Raw genomic sequence first — 17,227 nt, 5'->3', positions numbered from 1 at the left:
GGCAAAACTGTATCATTATTACATATATCGCTTTACGATAGTTCTTTACGTTTGACTTGTAGTGAGGAATATATATCAGTTATCAATGACTAAAGAGGATCAGCATCACTTAACAATGAACTGCAATCCAGAAATAGCAGTCGAACAGACAACATTGACAAGAAACTCCTCTCAGCATGACGTGTCAAGCTCGTTTACAATGGTTAATATCGCCTCACCAAAAGAAGAAGTGTCTAATTCTCCCCGGATGTCCGTTATATCCAACCAATCTCAGGACGTCTCATTCCAACTAACCATGGATGAACAGTCCAAAGTCGAGAGAGAAATGAGCAAAAAAGAAATCCTAGATTTGTCACCTTCTAAAGTTGTGGTTATTTTTAAATGGGTGGTTACCTTGATCTTTGCTCTGATCGGACTTGGCTGTATTGTTGGAAGCAGCCTTTCTTTCATTGAGATTGCCGCAAGACTACCTGGGGCAGATAACAAAGAATCGTGTTCAGCTTTTTCAACGATACTTCTTATTCTCTTTGTTCCAAATGTATTCAACCTTCTTCGGTCATTGTGGAATGGTTTGCGCCGACATGACATGCCATGGCCAAACAAACGAGCTATCAACTGGGTACGTACATTATTTATAAACGTCCCCATGAACTTAACTTGATTAGCAAATGTCAACAATGAATTAAGGTTATTGTAGCTTCATTTTTAGTATGTATTAAACAACTGTTGGCCAATTAAAGTTATATTTAAAACAAAACTGCAGAATTATTACATGAGAGATAATTACGCGCTTTACATCAATGAAACAGTTGACCAAATTCAAGGAAAATATTGGAAAGCCGGAATCATTTAAAGGTACAAAACACTTAACATTTTTTTTTACAATTCAATTATTTTCATTATCAAATTTAATTATTTCAGTATATGGATAATATATTTCTCATTCAATTGAATATTCTTATATTTTTCAGATTTTTTTGACATCTGTTTTGGAGTCGTTTGGATTATGTGTCTTTGCGTTCAAGATCCTGTCTTTACATTTGTTTGGCGTCAACGGCCTTCTTTTATCAACAGCACTCTTCTTCATTTTCCCAATAACTTATATTCTTAGATCCCGTGAACAATCTGACAACCCTCGCTCTGTAAAATTAGCTTGCTTAATTGCAATTTTCTTCTTGGTGCTAGCTTCACTTCTTTCATGTATTGGTGGTTTCAGTTTTATGCTCAGAAACCTCAAAGATCTATGGCTTATCCCGGCTGCAGTGATCTGCCTAACCATTGTATGGTCACCTTTAGTACAGAAACGTTTGATCAATTTAAATGAGGGTAACAAAAAACCTGATGATGATCAAAATTCACCACTCCATGATATAACAGAGAAAGGGGACATCCTGGTAACTAGGCGACCACAATGTTCTTGGAAATCCGCTATCATCCTATCAGCATGCCGTTTGCCTTGTATAGTTGCATTTTCCTTGCTGTTGCATTTCGTCGACAGTGACAAATACAAAAACGAGGATGCCATCGAATCCTTTCGTGATTCATTAGACTGGCACTTTGAACACATTGAACCCAAAATGCTTCTTACTAATCTATTTTGTACGTTTGGCGGATACTTCATCTCCTCAATAGCATGTCGCATCACCATGCAGAGAGGAGCTTTTGTCCTGCCTCTTGTCTTAGCCACTCCGGTCATTTTCTCAATTTTGTCTATTGAGACTGCATGTAAGGAAATAACAAGCCTACTTCATCCAGATAACTTACATATGTGTCAACACGAGAAGCTAATGTTCAACATCCCAGCAATTATCTGTGTCTTTCTAGCTTTGTGTATTTCACTGGGATGGATAATTTGGACCACGAATACCATCGTCTTGTGTACTGAAGCAGAGGTAAGAATAAATTATTCTTAGAAACACTGATATTATTGAAATGAATTATTATGGTGTCGATGATTTGTCTTATTTTAGTGATGATGCTCGGTTATAATAGCATTATGGAAATGTTTTATTTCATTAGTGAAGTGATGCTCAGTTACAATAGCGATCTGGATATCCCTTATTTTAATGTCGTTAAATAGTTGTACTAGCAATATGTAAATGTCTTATTATATTGGTTATGCTCGCTTACAATAACGATTTGGACATGTCTTAGTTAAGTTTCGATGATAAGTTACTTTACAAGTTTGAAAATGTCTTATTTGATTAGTGAAACTCGTTTACGACAGGATTATGGAAATGTCTTATTTTATTGGTGATGTCCAGTTAAAATAGCGATATAGATTTATTTAAGTATCGATGATAAGTTGCACTAGCAATGTGAAAAGATCTTATGTTATTGGTGGTGCTCGGTTACAATAGCATTATTGCAATGGCTCACAACAGCGAGATGGAAATGTCTGATTTTGGTTTCGCACTAGTATTATTGAAATATCTTATTTAATTGCTGATGCTCGGTAACAACAGCATTATGGATGTTTCGTATTTTAGTGGCGATGATTGAATGTCTTTTCAGTATCTCAATATCTTAAGAATTTGAAAATTAAATAGATTAAGCATGTTGCTATGGTTACGTCCGATAAATGGGCTAAATATCTTTTCGCTAATGGCAATCCTTTTTTGAGTTGAGTGTATCTTTTCCCATTACCATCGCCAATCGAACAGAGTTAATTTGTTTTGTTGCTAATATACGATTGATATGTGTAGATTATAATGAAGAGATTGATGTTGGTGTTTTGTCAATTGCTCAATGAATGTTTTATATAGCATTATGTTTTCATTGTCTTTCGTTTCTTATCTACTTTGTCTTCTCTATCTACTTAGTGTATATCATTTTGTTCCCAAGTCTTATTGATAATACCAAAACAATTCAATAAAGCATTATATACAGGTAAATGACGGTCTATAGAAGGAGCTTGTTTTTAAATGCTGCTAAACAATATATTTAAATGATTATTAAAACAGTCTAAACGACAAGAGAAAGTTTTAGAATGATTAGCACGTCAAATTCATGAATTCGTTGGTGTTATTCTCCTTTAAATATTCAAATAAAATTTTATGGCACTTGACAGATTTTCTGGCTTCCTACATTTTCTGGTATTTTGCTAATGGAATGGCTTTTGGTGTCAAGACGTAATCGGCTAACAGAGCGGCGAGAGACGCCAAAGTGTGTCGCAAAGAAAATAAAAGTTTACATATGTACAACGATGTACAGGGAGGTAAGGTCATCTGACGTAGGAATATCAATTTGTACAAGACGTGAAGGAAAAGAATACAACAAAAATGAAAAACTTTCTATCATCTACAGTATAATGGTTGTATATTTTAAGTTACTGAGACAAAACGTTCTTTCCTAAGACAGTTGAATTTCCATGAACAAGATCCTGATATCTTTGAACTAGTAATTGAAAAAATATATATTTGAATAGAATATGAATTTGAACGTATTCGTAACACTCAACCCACGCTTACGAACAACGAAATAGAAAACAATAGGCAACATTATAGTTTACCTTCGCAATAAGATTCAACAAAATAGTGTTTTACATTGGAAACAGAAAATTGAATTGAGCAGGAGAAAGGGATTGTATTAGATATAAAAAGACATATTTCTAAGAACAAAATATATAAATTAATAAGACGTTATCACACATGCAATAAACCTCCAATCATGTTTATTGATAAATAATTGTCATATTTGGACATATAACGTTAACATATGAGCCTGCCCTGTTTTGACAGACAAGGAATGAAATGAAGCAATTGCTAAAATCCATTCATCGGATACAGAAATCCTACTCTGACAAGTATTATGAGTCACATATTTTCTTTGACGGAGGCGTAAAGGATAAAACACCAACTGACTTCGCTCTGCAGCTCATCAGTCTACTACCAGATACTCTAGGTAACTCATAGAGAATGAAATCGCCTTAATATTGATGTCTACAATGAAATATTAGGATTGAACAGGAGACATACAAGTGAAAAGCATCTTTCAATGCTGAAATGGCATTAGATACTGTAATACCAAATAGGTATTTGCTTCAATAAGAAAATAACGACATGCGTAACACATTCATATTTTAAAAATTGGTGAGACAAGGAAAATATGACTATTCAGACAACAATATTGGTGAAATGAACTGAATCGGAAAATATTTCTGTCTATTATTTTTGAAATGTCCATTTATTTTACTATTTTCGATCCTTATTCTATAACATACGATTTGTAGGGTGTGATACGTCGTGTTGTAACAGATTTATGACTCCGTACGGGATGAAACTGACATGGGAACTTTCAACAGGAGAGCCAGGTTTACATACTGATTTACTTAACTCGCGCAAAATGAAATTTGCAATTCATCTTAAAGACAATAGAAAGGTGAGAATTTAGTTTTTTCCCGATACATTGACTATAAGATGACAATTGCTAACAATCATTATGTTTACCGAAGTTTTTCATCCAGGCCACATTTATACCCAACTATTCATATGATCCTAGCTGTACACGGGGCGATAGACCCAGCCAACAAACAAACAATTTACATATTTACACTAATCGAATGAAGATATATTAATCACAAGTATTTTGCTTTCTACACAAGCTGAACTATATGAAACTACCAAATTTAGCCTGTTTCATTTGTTCATGAATTTGACTAGATTAACTTTGATCTGAGTGTATGAATATGTTAGGTACAGATTCTGTACGGGGAGAATACCCTTACAAATATTTGATGTTGAACTTTAAATAAAAGTTATTAAAAATACTCAAGATTTGCAGAATATACATTGATTAAGATTACCAACAGACATGATGATTATTCAATAAATCATAATGTGACATTGTGGTAATTTATTTCACAACCCCATGGAATCGATCAAAACGAGATCCAAGAGATATCTTAATACTACAGAATGAATCTTGGATATGTTGTAGCAACTATTTTTCACCAACTGATCAAATGGATGTCAACCAGATGCCTATCCTCTATGCGTATGTCCAGTTACAAAAGAAATATCTAACGTACAGATAAATCTTTTTGACTGAATCTATGTGTCAGCCTGACTTAAATCTATTAAATACCAACGTTATAGATTCTCATGGATGCATGGTACCGTCTCTATCATTTACATTCTGATCTTGAGAATGTTTTTTTTTAAATATTTATTTAGGTAAAAAACAAAAAAAGATGGAGCCAGATCATGTATATGTCATATGTACTAGATTTCCTTGTCAAGCACAACAATGATTCTTCCGGAAACAATGAAGGTAAATATATAAAAATGCAATGACACTTTAAGAACATACGTTCGAAAAATATACATAATTGTCAAATTGTAGTACTTACTTGGTCAGATTTTGTCCTTTACATACCTAAAATTTATTCATTTTTAAAGAGATTTTCAACAGATGTTACGTTTATTGTTCCATGTCGTATGACTTCATAAGAAAGAATTCAACTGATTCACAATATGCCTGACGGACAAACTTGGAACACAGAGTTTCAAAAAGTGCAGGGTGATACAAATTATAGGGAAGTTTAACGGTCGTCATAGTGATTTAATGAGAAATAATTTATATCTGTGTGTGATAGGAAGCTGGATCTGCTCGATGCTCGTTAGTTTGCCAGTTGGTTTCATCGTTATATACCTTGTTCTCCTTTGAAAATGTAACATTACTGACTTGGATTGTCCGAGAGTTACATGGCGGATGTCGTCAAAACACGTGATCTTATTGTCTTTGTATTTTTTTCATGAACCTCCTCGTAAATTTTCGTTTAATCCTATTTTGCGATAGTTTTATGCATTTGAGTATGGATCATGATTATTTTGACAAGTTGGTATTGTTTGTTTGTTTGTTTGTTTGTTTGTTTTTTTTTTTTTTTTTTTTGTAATTACGATCAAATGATTATTTTTATTATTTTCATATTTACAGTTGACGATTATAACGCTTTCATACTGACCACGGACGCTGATGTTGATTTCTCGCCTAACTCTGTTGACGCTCTGTTGGATCTTATGATATGTGACAACACAGTCGGCGCCGTATGCGCGCGCACTCATCCAGTTGGTTTCGGTCCATTGGTCTGGTACCAGAAATTTGAATACGCAATTGGACATTGGTTTCAGAAGGTGAGTCGTTTCTTTAACTGTTAGTGCTTAAGTTAACTTCGCCAATTAGAGGTCTGTACACAGAGCATATACCAACATACAGCGACTCGAGCGGAAGCGGTGCATCTCAACCTCGGTTCATCTTAATTGGTCAAAAGGCGTAGAGGAATAGTTCAGTGATACCTGTTGAATGAATTCACTTCCACATAACCTATATCTCACCAATGCAAGTAAATATAACAAATGTTGATTTGTGTAATTTGTGTTAAATATATGGATAACTTATTGAACAAAAAAATTGACACCAATACTAAAGGTCAAATTAATAACATATCTGTTTTCCTATGTTTCCGATGCTACTCATTCTCATTCTACAAAACTAAAAATGTAATCACGATTTTTCAATCCTTGTCTTTATTACCTATCTGTATATTTCGATGGTAACAACTGAAAACCCATGTGTTGTCTACAGGCAGCTGAGCATGTATTAGGCACAGTTTTGTGTGCGCCGGGCTGTTTCAGTGTCTATAGAGTCAGGTCAATAAGGGACATTGTAACTACGTACGCTTCAGAAGTGGAAAAGGCCTTTGAGTTTCTCACCAAAGACATGGGGGAAGACAGGTGGTTCTGTACCCTCTTGGTAAGTACTTCAACAAACACACTTTTATAGAAAACATCTGTATATCATATATAAAGATAGTAAAACATGTATTAAATCTATTACCTGTATTTAAGTATAACCGTATCTATTATCACACTTCAGTTTTGAGATCATGTCGTCAGAAGTAATTACTATGTCAGTTATTTAACATAGTCTTGATGATTCACTGAAGTCTAATTTTAGTTTCTTAGGTATAGTGTTGTTTGTAGATAAATGATTCAATTTCTTGATTCTGAGAATGTGTATAATGGTAACAAAACCAATCTACAAATTCACGGTACATTCTAAATATGTTTTCTGTACATCGATGTTGTATGCAGAGCGCACGATGTCAAGTTATCAAATAAAAATATCATAAGCAACATGACATAATAGGATGGGTCTTCATTGTTTACGGGACCTTAGAAGAAACAAGTTCAACATTTTCTTAAATATGTTTATAAAATATCATGCTAGTAAGTTAAACCACAAAATCTATTGAGGTGTAGCATTCTTTCTATATTTTTTTTTTCAAATGTGTTTTTTTTTCAAAGAAGAGCAAAAGCGTATTAGTTCATGGTTCGTTAGAAATAGTAGTTATCGAAAAAGTCCATTGGAAATATTAATGTTTTGATATATCAAGATAATTTGCTCAAGAATTCACAAAATTCAATTTGAAAACTTCTCTCACCATTGATTATTGTGTAGTTGTTAAAAGTCGCGATGTGTGATTTCGCTCCATTTGCGGTTAATGAAGATGTAGTGCAAGAATAAATGTCCAGGGAACATTTATTAAAGAATCAAAAAATTAAAATATCTATGTTATAAGCATGTATACATGCCCGAAATTTAATTCCCGTGAACTACCCATGTTGTGAGACAACCGCGATATAATTGCACCGTAAACAAGTATAGAGTTTTTCTTACCAGCCTCAGCGGGGGCTTGACGTAATTTACCAACGGTTAAATCTTGATCTTATTTTTCCTTCAACGCACTGATCACTTATTAACAAATTTGGCCTTTACAATTACAAATGACATTGAATAATAATGAGAAAATAGCCTCCCGTGTGTCAGATTGTTACATATGTGTATCTACTGCTTCTTTTTTTCTATTTAGGTCCAAAGTGGATGGAGGATTGAGTATTGTGCTACAGCGGAGAACTGGACACATTGTCCTGAGGAGTTTGAAGAATTCTACAAACAGAGGAGGAGGTGGATCGCCTCAACTATTGCTAACATTATGCTTCTGGTTCAGGAGTGGAAGAAGATTAGTATGTTTAATTATCGCGTATCATTACCATTCCTGATTTACCAGGCCCTTCTTCTGTTGTCCACCCTGATCAGCCCCAGTGTCATCGTACTGATTGTATCAGGTAATTTTTATACTGTAAACGTAAAACTAGTCTTAATAATCTACTGGTAAGTGTATCTCATTCGATTAATCCTATATACACTCACACAACTGATGTCAAAACAGCAAAGTAAATGGCAATATGAGAGTTTGGCAGTACAGCGAATGAAAATTCCAATGAGATTATACCGTAGTTCTATATTTGACGTATTTTGTCGATATTGTTTTCATATCTGCAGGTAGATCAGTATACATTGCATGAATATGGAACATAGTTGCACTGATAAATAGCAGTTACCTTAAAAGAGATGTATTCTTCGAAAAATTTGATATTTTAATATACGTCTGTCTAGGTGGTTTGTTGTACGCCTGGAACCTAGATGGGATGTATACCGTCGTCCTGCAGTGTCTGATATGCGTGATGTTTGCGATGTTCTGTCTATTCTTTTCCAATAACACTCAACTACAGGTATGTCACCAAAAATCAAGAAATGCAGATAAGATGTCATCAGTTTGATACATGTATTATCCTATGTTCAAATTGTTGATGATCAAAGCTAGATACGTGAAAGTTTCCAAAACTCCAGGAAAGTAATAGTATAGCAAAATGAAATCATGATGAAGTAAAAGTCACGTTTTTGAAACAAAATAACTTGGCCTACCATGATTATATCACGTGAATGTCCAATCACTGAAACAAATACTCATTAAATATTAACCGAGGAATATGTCAACATACTAAACAGAATTAGTATCGACTGTGTTAACTCTCATTTTATTTCATCTTGCCTATGATTATTCATTATAAAATGCCAATACCTCTACATATTCAGATAGCAAAGTTCCTCACGTTTCTGTACGCATGCGTTATGATGGCAGTTGCTGTTGGTACGGCCCAACAAGTGGTGAAGGATCTAGAAAATCATTTACATGGCGGGAAGATTGATGCGTCAGGTACCAAATATCCTCCAGTATCATCTAGAACTTTATGTGTTTACGTATGTTAAAACGGGCTGATTATCGTGCATTTGAAAGCAGATTCAGTGATCTGATATTTATTCAGCTTTGTTCTATTCTGTTCTGGTAGTCATGTTGATAATGTGTGATGGATATTTCGATTTTGCCTGTCAGTTGGAATCACAAAACACATTGTCACCTTTATATTATTAGATTATCGAAAAAACGTGTATATATCACTCGTTTTTATAAACAATAATCAATAATTGCCTTTCATTTTATCTAACGACCTCTATAATCTCTAAAGTCAGTTTTCCTTTTTTCCTGACCAGATATCAGTGCCGACATACAGATATCCATGACCAGTCTTTATCTAGGCATCTTGATCGCATTCTTCATACTGGCAGGACTCCTCCATCCACGAGACTTCCTGTGTCTCCTTCACGGCTTTTGGTACCTCATGTGTCTTCCGTCCGGATACCTCATCCTCAACATCTACAGTGTGTGCAATATCACAGACAGATCTTGGGGTACGTCACATTATAGCATTTTAAGCAAATCATTGTCGTGATGTATGTTATTAACATCTTGATATTGCATACAGCAACATATTGTCGTGGGGTGCGTAATCAATTTGGTTTGGAAGTGTTTTAGTGAATGATGGTCGTCGATTACGTCATCAAAATGTGTATACAGCACGATGTGATTGAATGTTACGTCATTATGATTATCATAAGTACATACAGCACAAACGGGTCATAAGGGATCACTTATTTGGCAGATGCTATGGATTTTAGTGAACGTAAATGTTTTTATTTAGTATATACAAAACACTCCGAATATCAGTTAATAAGAACCGATGAAGATATACTAAATGCAATTAAAATTTAGTAGCGATAATGGCACAATACCCTCAGAGAGAAGATACTATTATTATCATTTTTCTACTTCCGAATTCTGATTTTTAAAAATCGTTAAAAATAGGAAAGAAAGAAAGAAAAATGCATTGATAAAAGAACATTGTATATCAATTGAAAGTCGGTAATACCAGTAATGACAAAGTTGTTTAGTTGTTTTTCTCCAAAACTATACACCATTCAGGTACCAACTTTTTCTTTTAACGAATATGGTTTACAAGAAAAGTCCCGATAACGATATGAATTTGTGATCCAACAAATTGTATACTAAAACAGGAACACGGGAGGAAAAGGAGCCAATTTCCTTCGGTGACGTCAGAACATGGTATGAAATATTCGGAGAGAAAATGAAAACCATATTTTTGTAAGTAAACTTTTTAAAAATATTAAAGAATATATTGATTAATAACTTTCATGCCATATAATTGCTCAACATGTAGTTCTGCTTCTACATTTGTTAAACAATAAGTTATTCAACTTAGAAATGAAAATTTTAGGATTATAACAACCAGCTTACATTGATACCTAATTGAAACATAAAAGGAAAAAAGATCTTCACTTCAAAACGGTTTATAACAGTTTTTGTCACTAATATTTCCTCAGAAAACTTGTAATTTAGATTTCAGTGTCATTGTCACTCATATTTATACAACAAAATTCAACTAAGAAGTTTCATTGAAAGAATGACTTTTAATTTAGTACATGTTGTTGTCATTTACAGTTGTTGCAAGAAGGAGGCATCTCATCCTCATGACTCTAATACATCGACTACAAATCGGCATCGGGAAAATTCTTTATCCGAAGCCAGCGACAAAATCAACTCCAATTTCAGGGAATTAGTTATTGCCGAATCCAAGGACGATAAAAATTGTAGGTATTTCTCGTTTGTTTGTTTTTAATTACGGTCAAATTTTGTTTCTCATTTTATGGTAGGTCCACTCATAGTTCGCACAATGTACAATGATAAAGTGTCATTTGTGCAAAACAAAGTTTATCTGATATCAGGATTCCATTGATGAATATAACTGTAAATTATGGACATTTCATTCTATCAAAAGCTAGATTGTCATATATACAGAGAAACGACAAACCGTAAGATGTGATCTACACTAACCAACATTAATTTCTAACAGCAAAGAAAATCGTAAATATCACGGACCGTGTTGCTAAGGAACAAGCCCCACATCTTCTACCGGAACCTATTCCCATGACGGTGGATCAATGGCTTGACACTGACTTCAAGGTAGTCCTAATTCTATATCAGTTTAATTATCTTCGTGTACTTAATGACTTATGGTATTGACCTTTCAGTACTATATAGTTATAGTGTTACTTAACACATAGGGAGAATATCTTGAACATGACAAATGATCATCATGCTACAAAGGTGTCATTTGTAATGTCCCGTGATCACTATAAGTAAACAATGAAAAAAAATATTGAACATGTATCTGTTTGATATTGATGTTTGCCATTTTATTTTCTAACAGGATGAATATGGACCTCTTTTCAAAAAGCACGGATTCGACAATACTCTGTATATCAGTGGGATGAATGAGAAAGATTTGAAAAACATCGGAATCCGAAAAAAAGCTCACGTCACGTTTTTACTCGAGATAATACGCGATCTCCCAGACTTCCGTATTGAGGTCAAAGTTCCGGTAAATATTTCATGCGAAAAAATGAAATTTGCACCATTATTGTATACATTTAGGAAAATTGGTCATTGCAGATCACCTCTCACTGTTTCTCATAATTTCTAATTTTATTATCTTGCATTATATAATAATGTTTTTGCAATTATTCTACTATAAATATATGTATTATGTTCAATATAATGCTACATTAGATTGGATGTAAATACATGTCTGTCGTAAAATGTAATGCTCAATAACTATCTTAAGTACATTTTCCCTCAGAGCCTAGTTTACATGTTGTCTACAATTTTTGTATAGTATTAACATGTCGTTATTTTTGATATAGGTCTACATGAAAATTGTCCTAATGATTATTTTAACTGAAAATTGAATGCTTCAATCGATATTTCTTTAATTCTAGAACAACGTGAAAGACTGGCTTCATGATATTGGCCTTGAGCAGTACTTTGATAGGTTCGAAAACAACAAAATCATCACTGCAAAAGATTTGGAAGTATTGAAATCCTTCTCAAGGAAAGAAATCGAAACGGAGTTAAAGATAACTAAAGCAGGTGCGTTAAATAGTCATGTAGCCGGCGTTAATACAGATTGTAACACCTTAATTGGAATCTATTCTTTGCTGGATTCACGCTTAAAATCATTATCTAATATAAAGTTTTAATTTACTCGAGTCGTGAATATTTGACTCATCTGTTATATTGGAAGTCTAAAGGAAATGCAGGAGGCCAGAGAAAAAATAACACCGAACATATAGAGAGATTTACTTTAACACAATACGCATTGTCTATATAAATTTACTATTATTTCATTGATCAATTTACCATGCTTGTTGTTTACAGCAAGTGCTCAAAAATGTATTTGGTTGATTTTTTGTTATAAATTACTAATTTTATGTAATATGTTTCTCCATTTTTTATTGAATTACCTTCAGTCTTTTTATTGTTTCTATCTTACTGTGGTTTATACTTCATTAATTAATTGAAATACGCTATACTTTGTTTATTAGGTCATATTGCACGACTTTTGATGGCAATCAAACAACTTCGAAATCCGACCACAGGTAAGTTGATTATGATACAGGTAATCCGACCACAGGTAAGTTGATTATGATACAGGAAATCCGACCACAGGTAAGTTGATTATGATACAGGAAATCCGACCACAGGTAAATTGATTATGATACAGGAAATCCGACCACAGGTAAGTTGATTATGATACAGGTAATCCGACCACAGGTAAGTTGATTATGATACAGGTAATCCGACCACAGGTAAGTTGATTATGATACAGGTAATCCGACCACAGGTAAGTTGATTATGATACAGGTAATCCGACCACAGGTAAGTTGATTATGATACAGGAACTCCGGACGATTCTTAAAAGATTTGATATTTGTACAGCGTTTTCATCAATCACCATTGCATTGAAATTTTTTAAACTTTGAATTCCTTTTAATATTGACATTTTTAAAATTTCAATAGCCTTATTTTTGTTTGATTGCAATGCACTATTCTTTTTGTTGTCAGTTTTCAGCACCAATCTCTTTTTTATAATGATAAAGAATTAATTCACAGTACAGCAAACTTAAAAAATACATTCTTTAATCCAAGTATAAGAGAAAATTATTCAATGTGTTATAGAGGAGCTGAAGCGAATAGAAGTGAAACGAGGATTGAATGCATTAGCCTTCTTTGAGTTGTCGATTATAAACCCTGATGAGCATGCTTTCTGGATCACATTACGTGACACATGTCTACAACCAGGATCCGCTGCCTTCGGACACACGGAAGACCTCATGCGTACGTAAAATGTTGTCCCATGGTTAGAAAATATGAAGTATTTTTCATATATCCCCAAATATATAGTCTTAAACGAATAAATAGCCGGTTTTGGCAGAATTACAAATGCTCAGGTGAGAATAAAATGACAAGTCATTTGACACATGCACCTTAAACGGATTTGTATTTTGGTCACTTTGCTTAGTTTTGGAAATTGCGAGTTCTACATGACATATATGTATTTAAATTGCTTTCCGGCTGCATTTTCCTCCTTGGATGATAATACGAGAGCAAATTAAAGCGTGTTTCCCTTTCTATCAATTATCCGTTTACATGTGTCACATGTATAGTTAGATAGTTCACATCACATACATCATTTTGTTCCAGAAAAACTTGGAGAACTAAGGAACAATTTTCTGATGACCCTTGCTGTTTCTAATATGTTGTGGCTCATTCTTCTGTCAACGTTGGCCTCGAAACTAGAGCTCAAGATGTATGGAACTGATCCCATAGGTAACGTTATTCTTAATTATATAAGCGACAACTTGTAAAATATCTCAATCATTTAACGCTAATAATATCGATTGTTAATGATATAAGCGATATCGTGTAAAAGATGATATAAGCACTTCCGGTGATCATTTATCTATTGATTGTATTATATTTCAAAGAAGGTGATGAATTCAATGGGTTTTTTTGCACGAATGATGTGTTATAGAGTTTCGTTTTACGATTCAGCATCAACTGGTATCTGATGAGAGGGTAACTTGAACAAAAATGTACGTCATAAAAAGTCATTATGGAGACTTTGATAATGAAGATTCTTCATTTTTCGACCGATTTTATTTAAATTACACCAAATAGTTGTCCGTTCTTTTGAACGCAACATGCAATGAATAAGTATTTTTATTGATGAATGATAAAAAAGGATAACCATTCCATATAGTTTTGATAGAATGTCTGTATTATCAATTCGGTAGGGTCTTTATCTGTGTCAGTATTATCAATTCGGTAGGGTCTTTATCTATGTCTGTATTATCAATTCGGTAGGTCTTTATCTATGTCAGTATTATCAATTCGGTAGGTCTTTATCTATGTCAGTATTATCAATTCGGTAGGGTCTTTACCTATGTCAGTATTATCAATTCGGTAGGTCTTTACCTATGTCAGTATTATCAATTCGGTAGGGTCTTTATCTATATCAGTATTATCAATTCGGTAGGGTCTTTATCTGTGTCAGTATTATCAACTCGGTAGGGTTTTTATCTATGTCAGTATTATCAATTCGGTAGGTCTTTATCTATGTCAGTATTATCAATTCGGTAGGTCTTTATCTATGTCAGTATTATCAATTCGGTAGGTCTTTATCTATGTAAGTATTATCAATTCGGTAGGTCTTTATCTATGTCAGTATTATCAATTCGGTAGGGTCTTTATCTGTGTCAGTATTATCGATTCGGTAGGCCTTTATCTATGTCAGTATTATCGATTCGGTAGGTCTTTATCTATGTCAGTATTATCGATTCGGTAGGGTCTTTATCTATGTCAGTATTATCAAATAGGTAGGATCTTTATCACAGTTACTATTACCTGTTATAACAAATATATCCAATGAATGATTTTTACTTTTCAGGATTATTGTTCCTGAGTGTCTTTGTGTCCCTCTTTGTAATCCAATTTATCGGTATGGTAGTACATCGCGCCATCACATTGGGTCACTTTTGTGCACGTGCCCCTTACAAGTTTGGACAGTCATACAATCGGTTAAGCGCATGGAAACTTCGAGACATAAAAGTGGACCTATCGTTAAATGACATCAAAGCCGCTCACAAAAGGGCTTTAAGCTTTGCAAAGGAGGGAAACATGAAAATCAAAACAATGTTTAATTCTCCTCTTAACTTTTTTAGAAAGAAAAAAAACCCGAAAGCAGGAGAAGATATGTTGAGCCTTCTGGAAAATAGTTAAATATTTCCACTAGGAAGGGGAAAAAGTCCATCAGGTGAATCAAATTGGTTGACGTGCATGTCCGGTTATTCTGAAATGTCAGAGTAAAGTTGCTTCTGATGTTTACACATGTCCAGTTTAACGTATTTCGTTAAATACATAAGTGACACGCGTTTGTATTAAATAATAGAGATGTTACGTAGTGTATCAGCCATACAGTAAAGTTTATACATATAAGTAACGAATAGACATTCGTTATGTGTGTAAGACTGTTCTATCTCAAAATCAAAGTTTTGTCGAAAATTGACTTTGACTCGCTATGTCCATTTCATACTTATATGTAATTTACAAAACATGTGTTTATTGTCTAAACTGCGCAATGTAAAGGAACAATATTACTCGTATGTAAAATTTTAGATTTGTAGTACGTTGGACATTGCTTTTAATTTGAACAAAAACAATGTAAAAGATACGTATCTGATCACTGATAAGGAATCAAATTCAGCTGGAATATATATATATGTATATATAAGGATTGCCATTTCAACATCATACTTTCCTAAACATGATGGGGTTATCATAACAGTGACGCAATCAATTAAAAACTGCAAATGCATTGCGTTTAATGTATGAAGTTTAATTTAATATAATTCCATTTATATTACTCAGCTCCCAATGCTCGATCTAATAGTATGGCGTAATAAGTATATTAACTGCTTCGGGCAAGATTTTCAATGAGTGTGTTATCGTTAGATCTTAATGGAGTTGTCTTAAAAGCTTTCATGTAGTAGAATAACACTGAGATATTGGTTCATACTATAGATTTATTATTACCGTTGATTCCGTTGACGTGACGATTTGTCTATTAAACACAACTACAGTCTATAAAAGGGAGACAATTCAATGCAATATCTAGGACTTAGATCTAAAGTTCAGTCCGTGGTCATAGTAATGAGAGATAGATCGAAAGCGATGTTCGCATGCATGATGGCTTTAGATAATATTAATGAGTAATTAAGGTTTTATATAACGTCTACTATATCGGAAATGACCCCTCTAAATATTTTCGGATTTATTTGATATAGAAATGTGTTTTGTATATTGTAAATTCTAACTCGATATGACTTCTCCTTTACTACGGTTTTATTGATATTGTCAGCGCCCTTTAAGAGCAAATGTTCAAACATAAACAATGGAAGTGCGTTTATTATGTTAAAGAAAACAATACCCTTGACTATTGGTATTTGTTTATTTATTTATTTATTTATTTATTTATTCAAATGTTTCATGTTGGGGTATTCTACGAGTCGAACATGAACATCATCAAAGATTTCTAAATAGATAGTTCCCGTCGATACACACCGTTATCAGAAAAAATCAGCCGATATCACAAATAAGCTATGAATTTCAAAACAAAACAAAAAAATAAAGAAAACAAAAACAAAACAAAAACAAAACAAAACAGACAAATTGAAATGAGCTTCTTTCGACAACAAGCCATGAAACTCTAAACTAATGACAGCTAAGTACAGTGTAAACAATAGCTTATATTCAAGGGTTTAGCTATGTGTTTTATATTTAATATTTGTAACAGAAGTTCGGAAATAAAAAGCATGTAATGGCACTAAAACTAGCGCCCTTCATTGTGACGTTACTTATTTCTATGTTAAAAATCCATGTAAATCTTATTCATATTGACCAATGCAACAAGTCTGGATCTTTTAGAGTCAAGAGATTGTCTATGAGTTTTTTTTCTGCTGTAAAACTATATACCAGGTGAAATAAAGAAATGATGTATGAAGATGCTGTTTAAATGGTGTTTTGGGTTTTTTTTGGTGGTCGTGGAAAGAACATTCTGCTGGTTTT

The 17,227-nt window shown here is 33.5% G+C and overlaps 1 protein-coding gene across 1 annotated transcript; it reads left to right on the top strand.

Annotated features, from left to right (window-relative positions):
* The first annotated feature begins 85 nt into the window (after positions 1–85).
* LOC132554344 (chitin synthase chs-1-like) lies at positions 86–15,382 on the top strand. Its single transcript, XM_060218651.1, has 21 exons — positions 86–619; positions 972–1,892; positions 3,071–3,217; positions 3,741–3,903; positions 4,232–4,380; positions 5,175–5,271; positions 5,938–6,134; positions 6,586–6,753; positions 7,874–8,129; positions 8,461–8,576; positions 8,941–9,061; positions 9,397–9,594; positions 10,258–10,345; positions 10,703–10,851; positions 11,115–11,224; positions 11,472–11,642; positions 12,040–12,190; positions 12,646–12,699; positions 13,280–13,438; positions 13,805–13,930; positions 15,051–15,382. Exons 1-21 carry the CDS (start codon positions 86–88, stop codon positions 15,380–15,382), a joined length of 4,407 nt encoding a protein of 1,468 aa, XP_060074634.1.
* Positions 15,383–17,227: the final 1,845 nt, after the last annotated feature.

Source organism: Ylistrum balloti, unplaced genomic scaffold (assembly GCF_031769215.1).
Source record: "Ylistrum balloti isolate Yb309-2 unplaced genomic scaffold, AGI_CSIRO_Ybal_v1 Utg370392, whole genome shotgun sequence".
Classification (NCBI taxonomy): domain Eukaryota; kingdom Metazoa; phylum Mollusca; class Bivalvia; order Pectinida; family Pectinidae; genus Ylistrum; species Ylistrum balloti.
The sequence above is the reverse complement of the archived record's forward strand: the minus strand, read 5'-3'. Positions and strand labels throughout refer to the sequence as shown.

What these genes read in the sequence shown, in the direction of transcription:
- LOC132554344 (XM_060218651.1), top strand. Translation starts at nt 86, where the DNA reads ATGACTAAAGAGGATCAGCATCACTTAACAATGAACTGCAATCCAGAA. An exon ending in GGCTTGACACTGACTTCAAG is followed by an intron (nt 11,225 to 11,471) that starts GTAGTCCTAATT and finishes ATTTTCTAACAG; the next exon opens with GATGAATATGGACCTCTTTT. An exon ending in GTTAAAGATAACTAAAGCAG is followed by an intron (nt 12,191 to 12,645) that starts GTGCGTTAAATA and finishes TTTGTTTATTAG; the next exon opens with GTCATATTGCACGACTTTTG.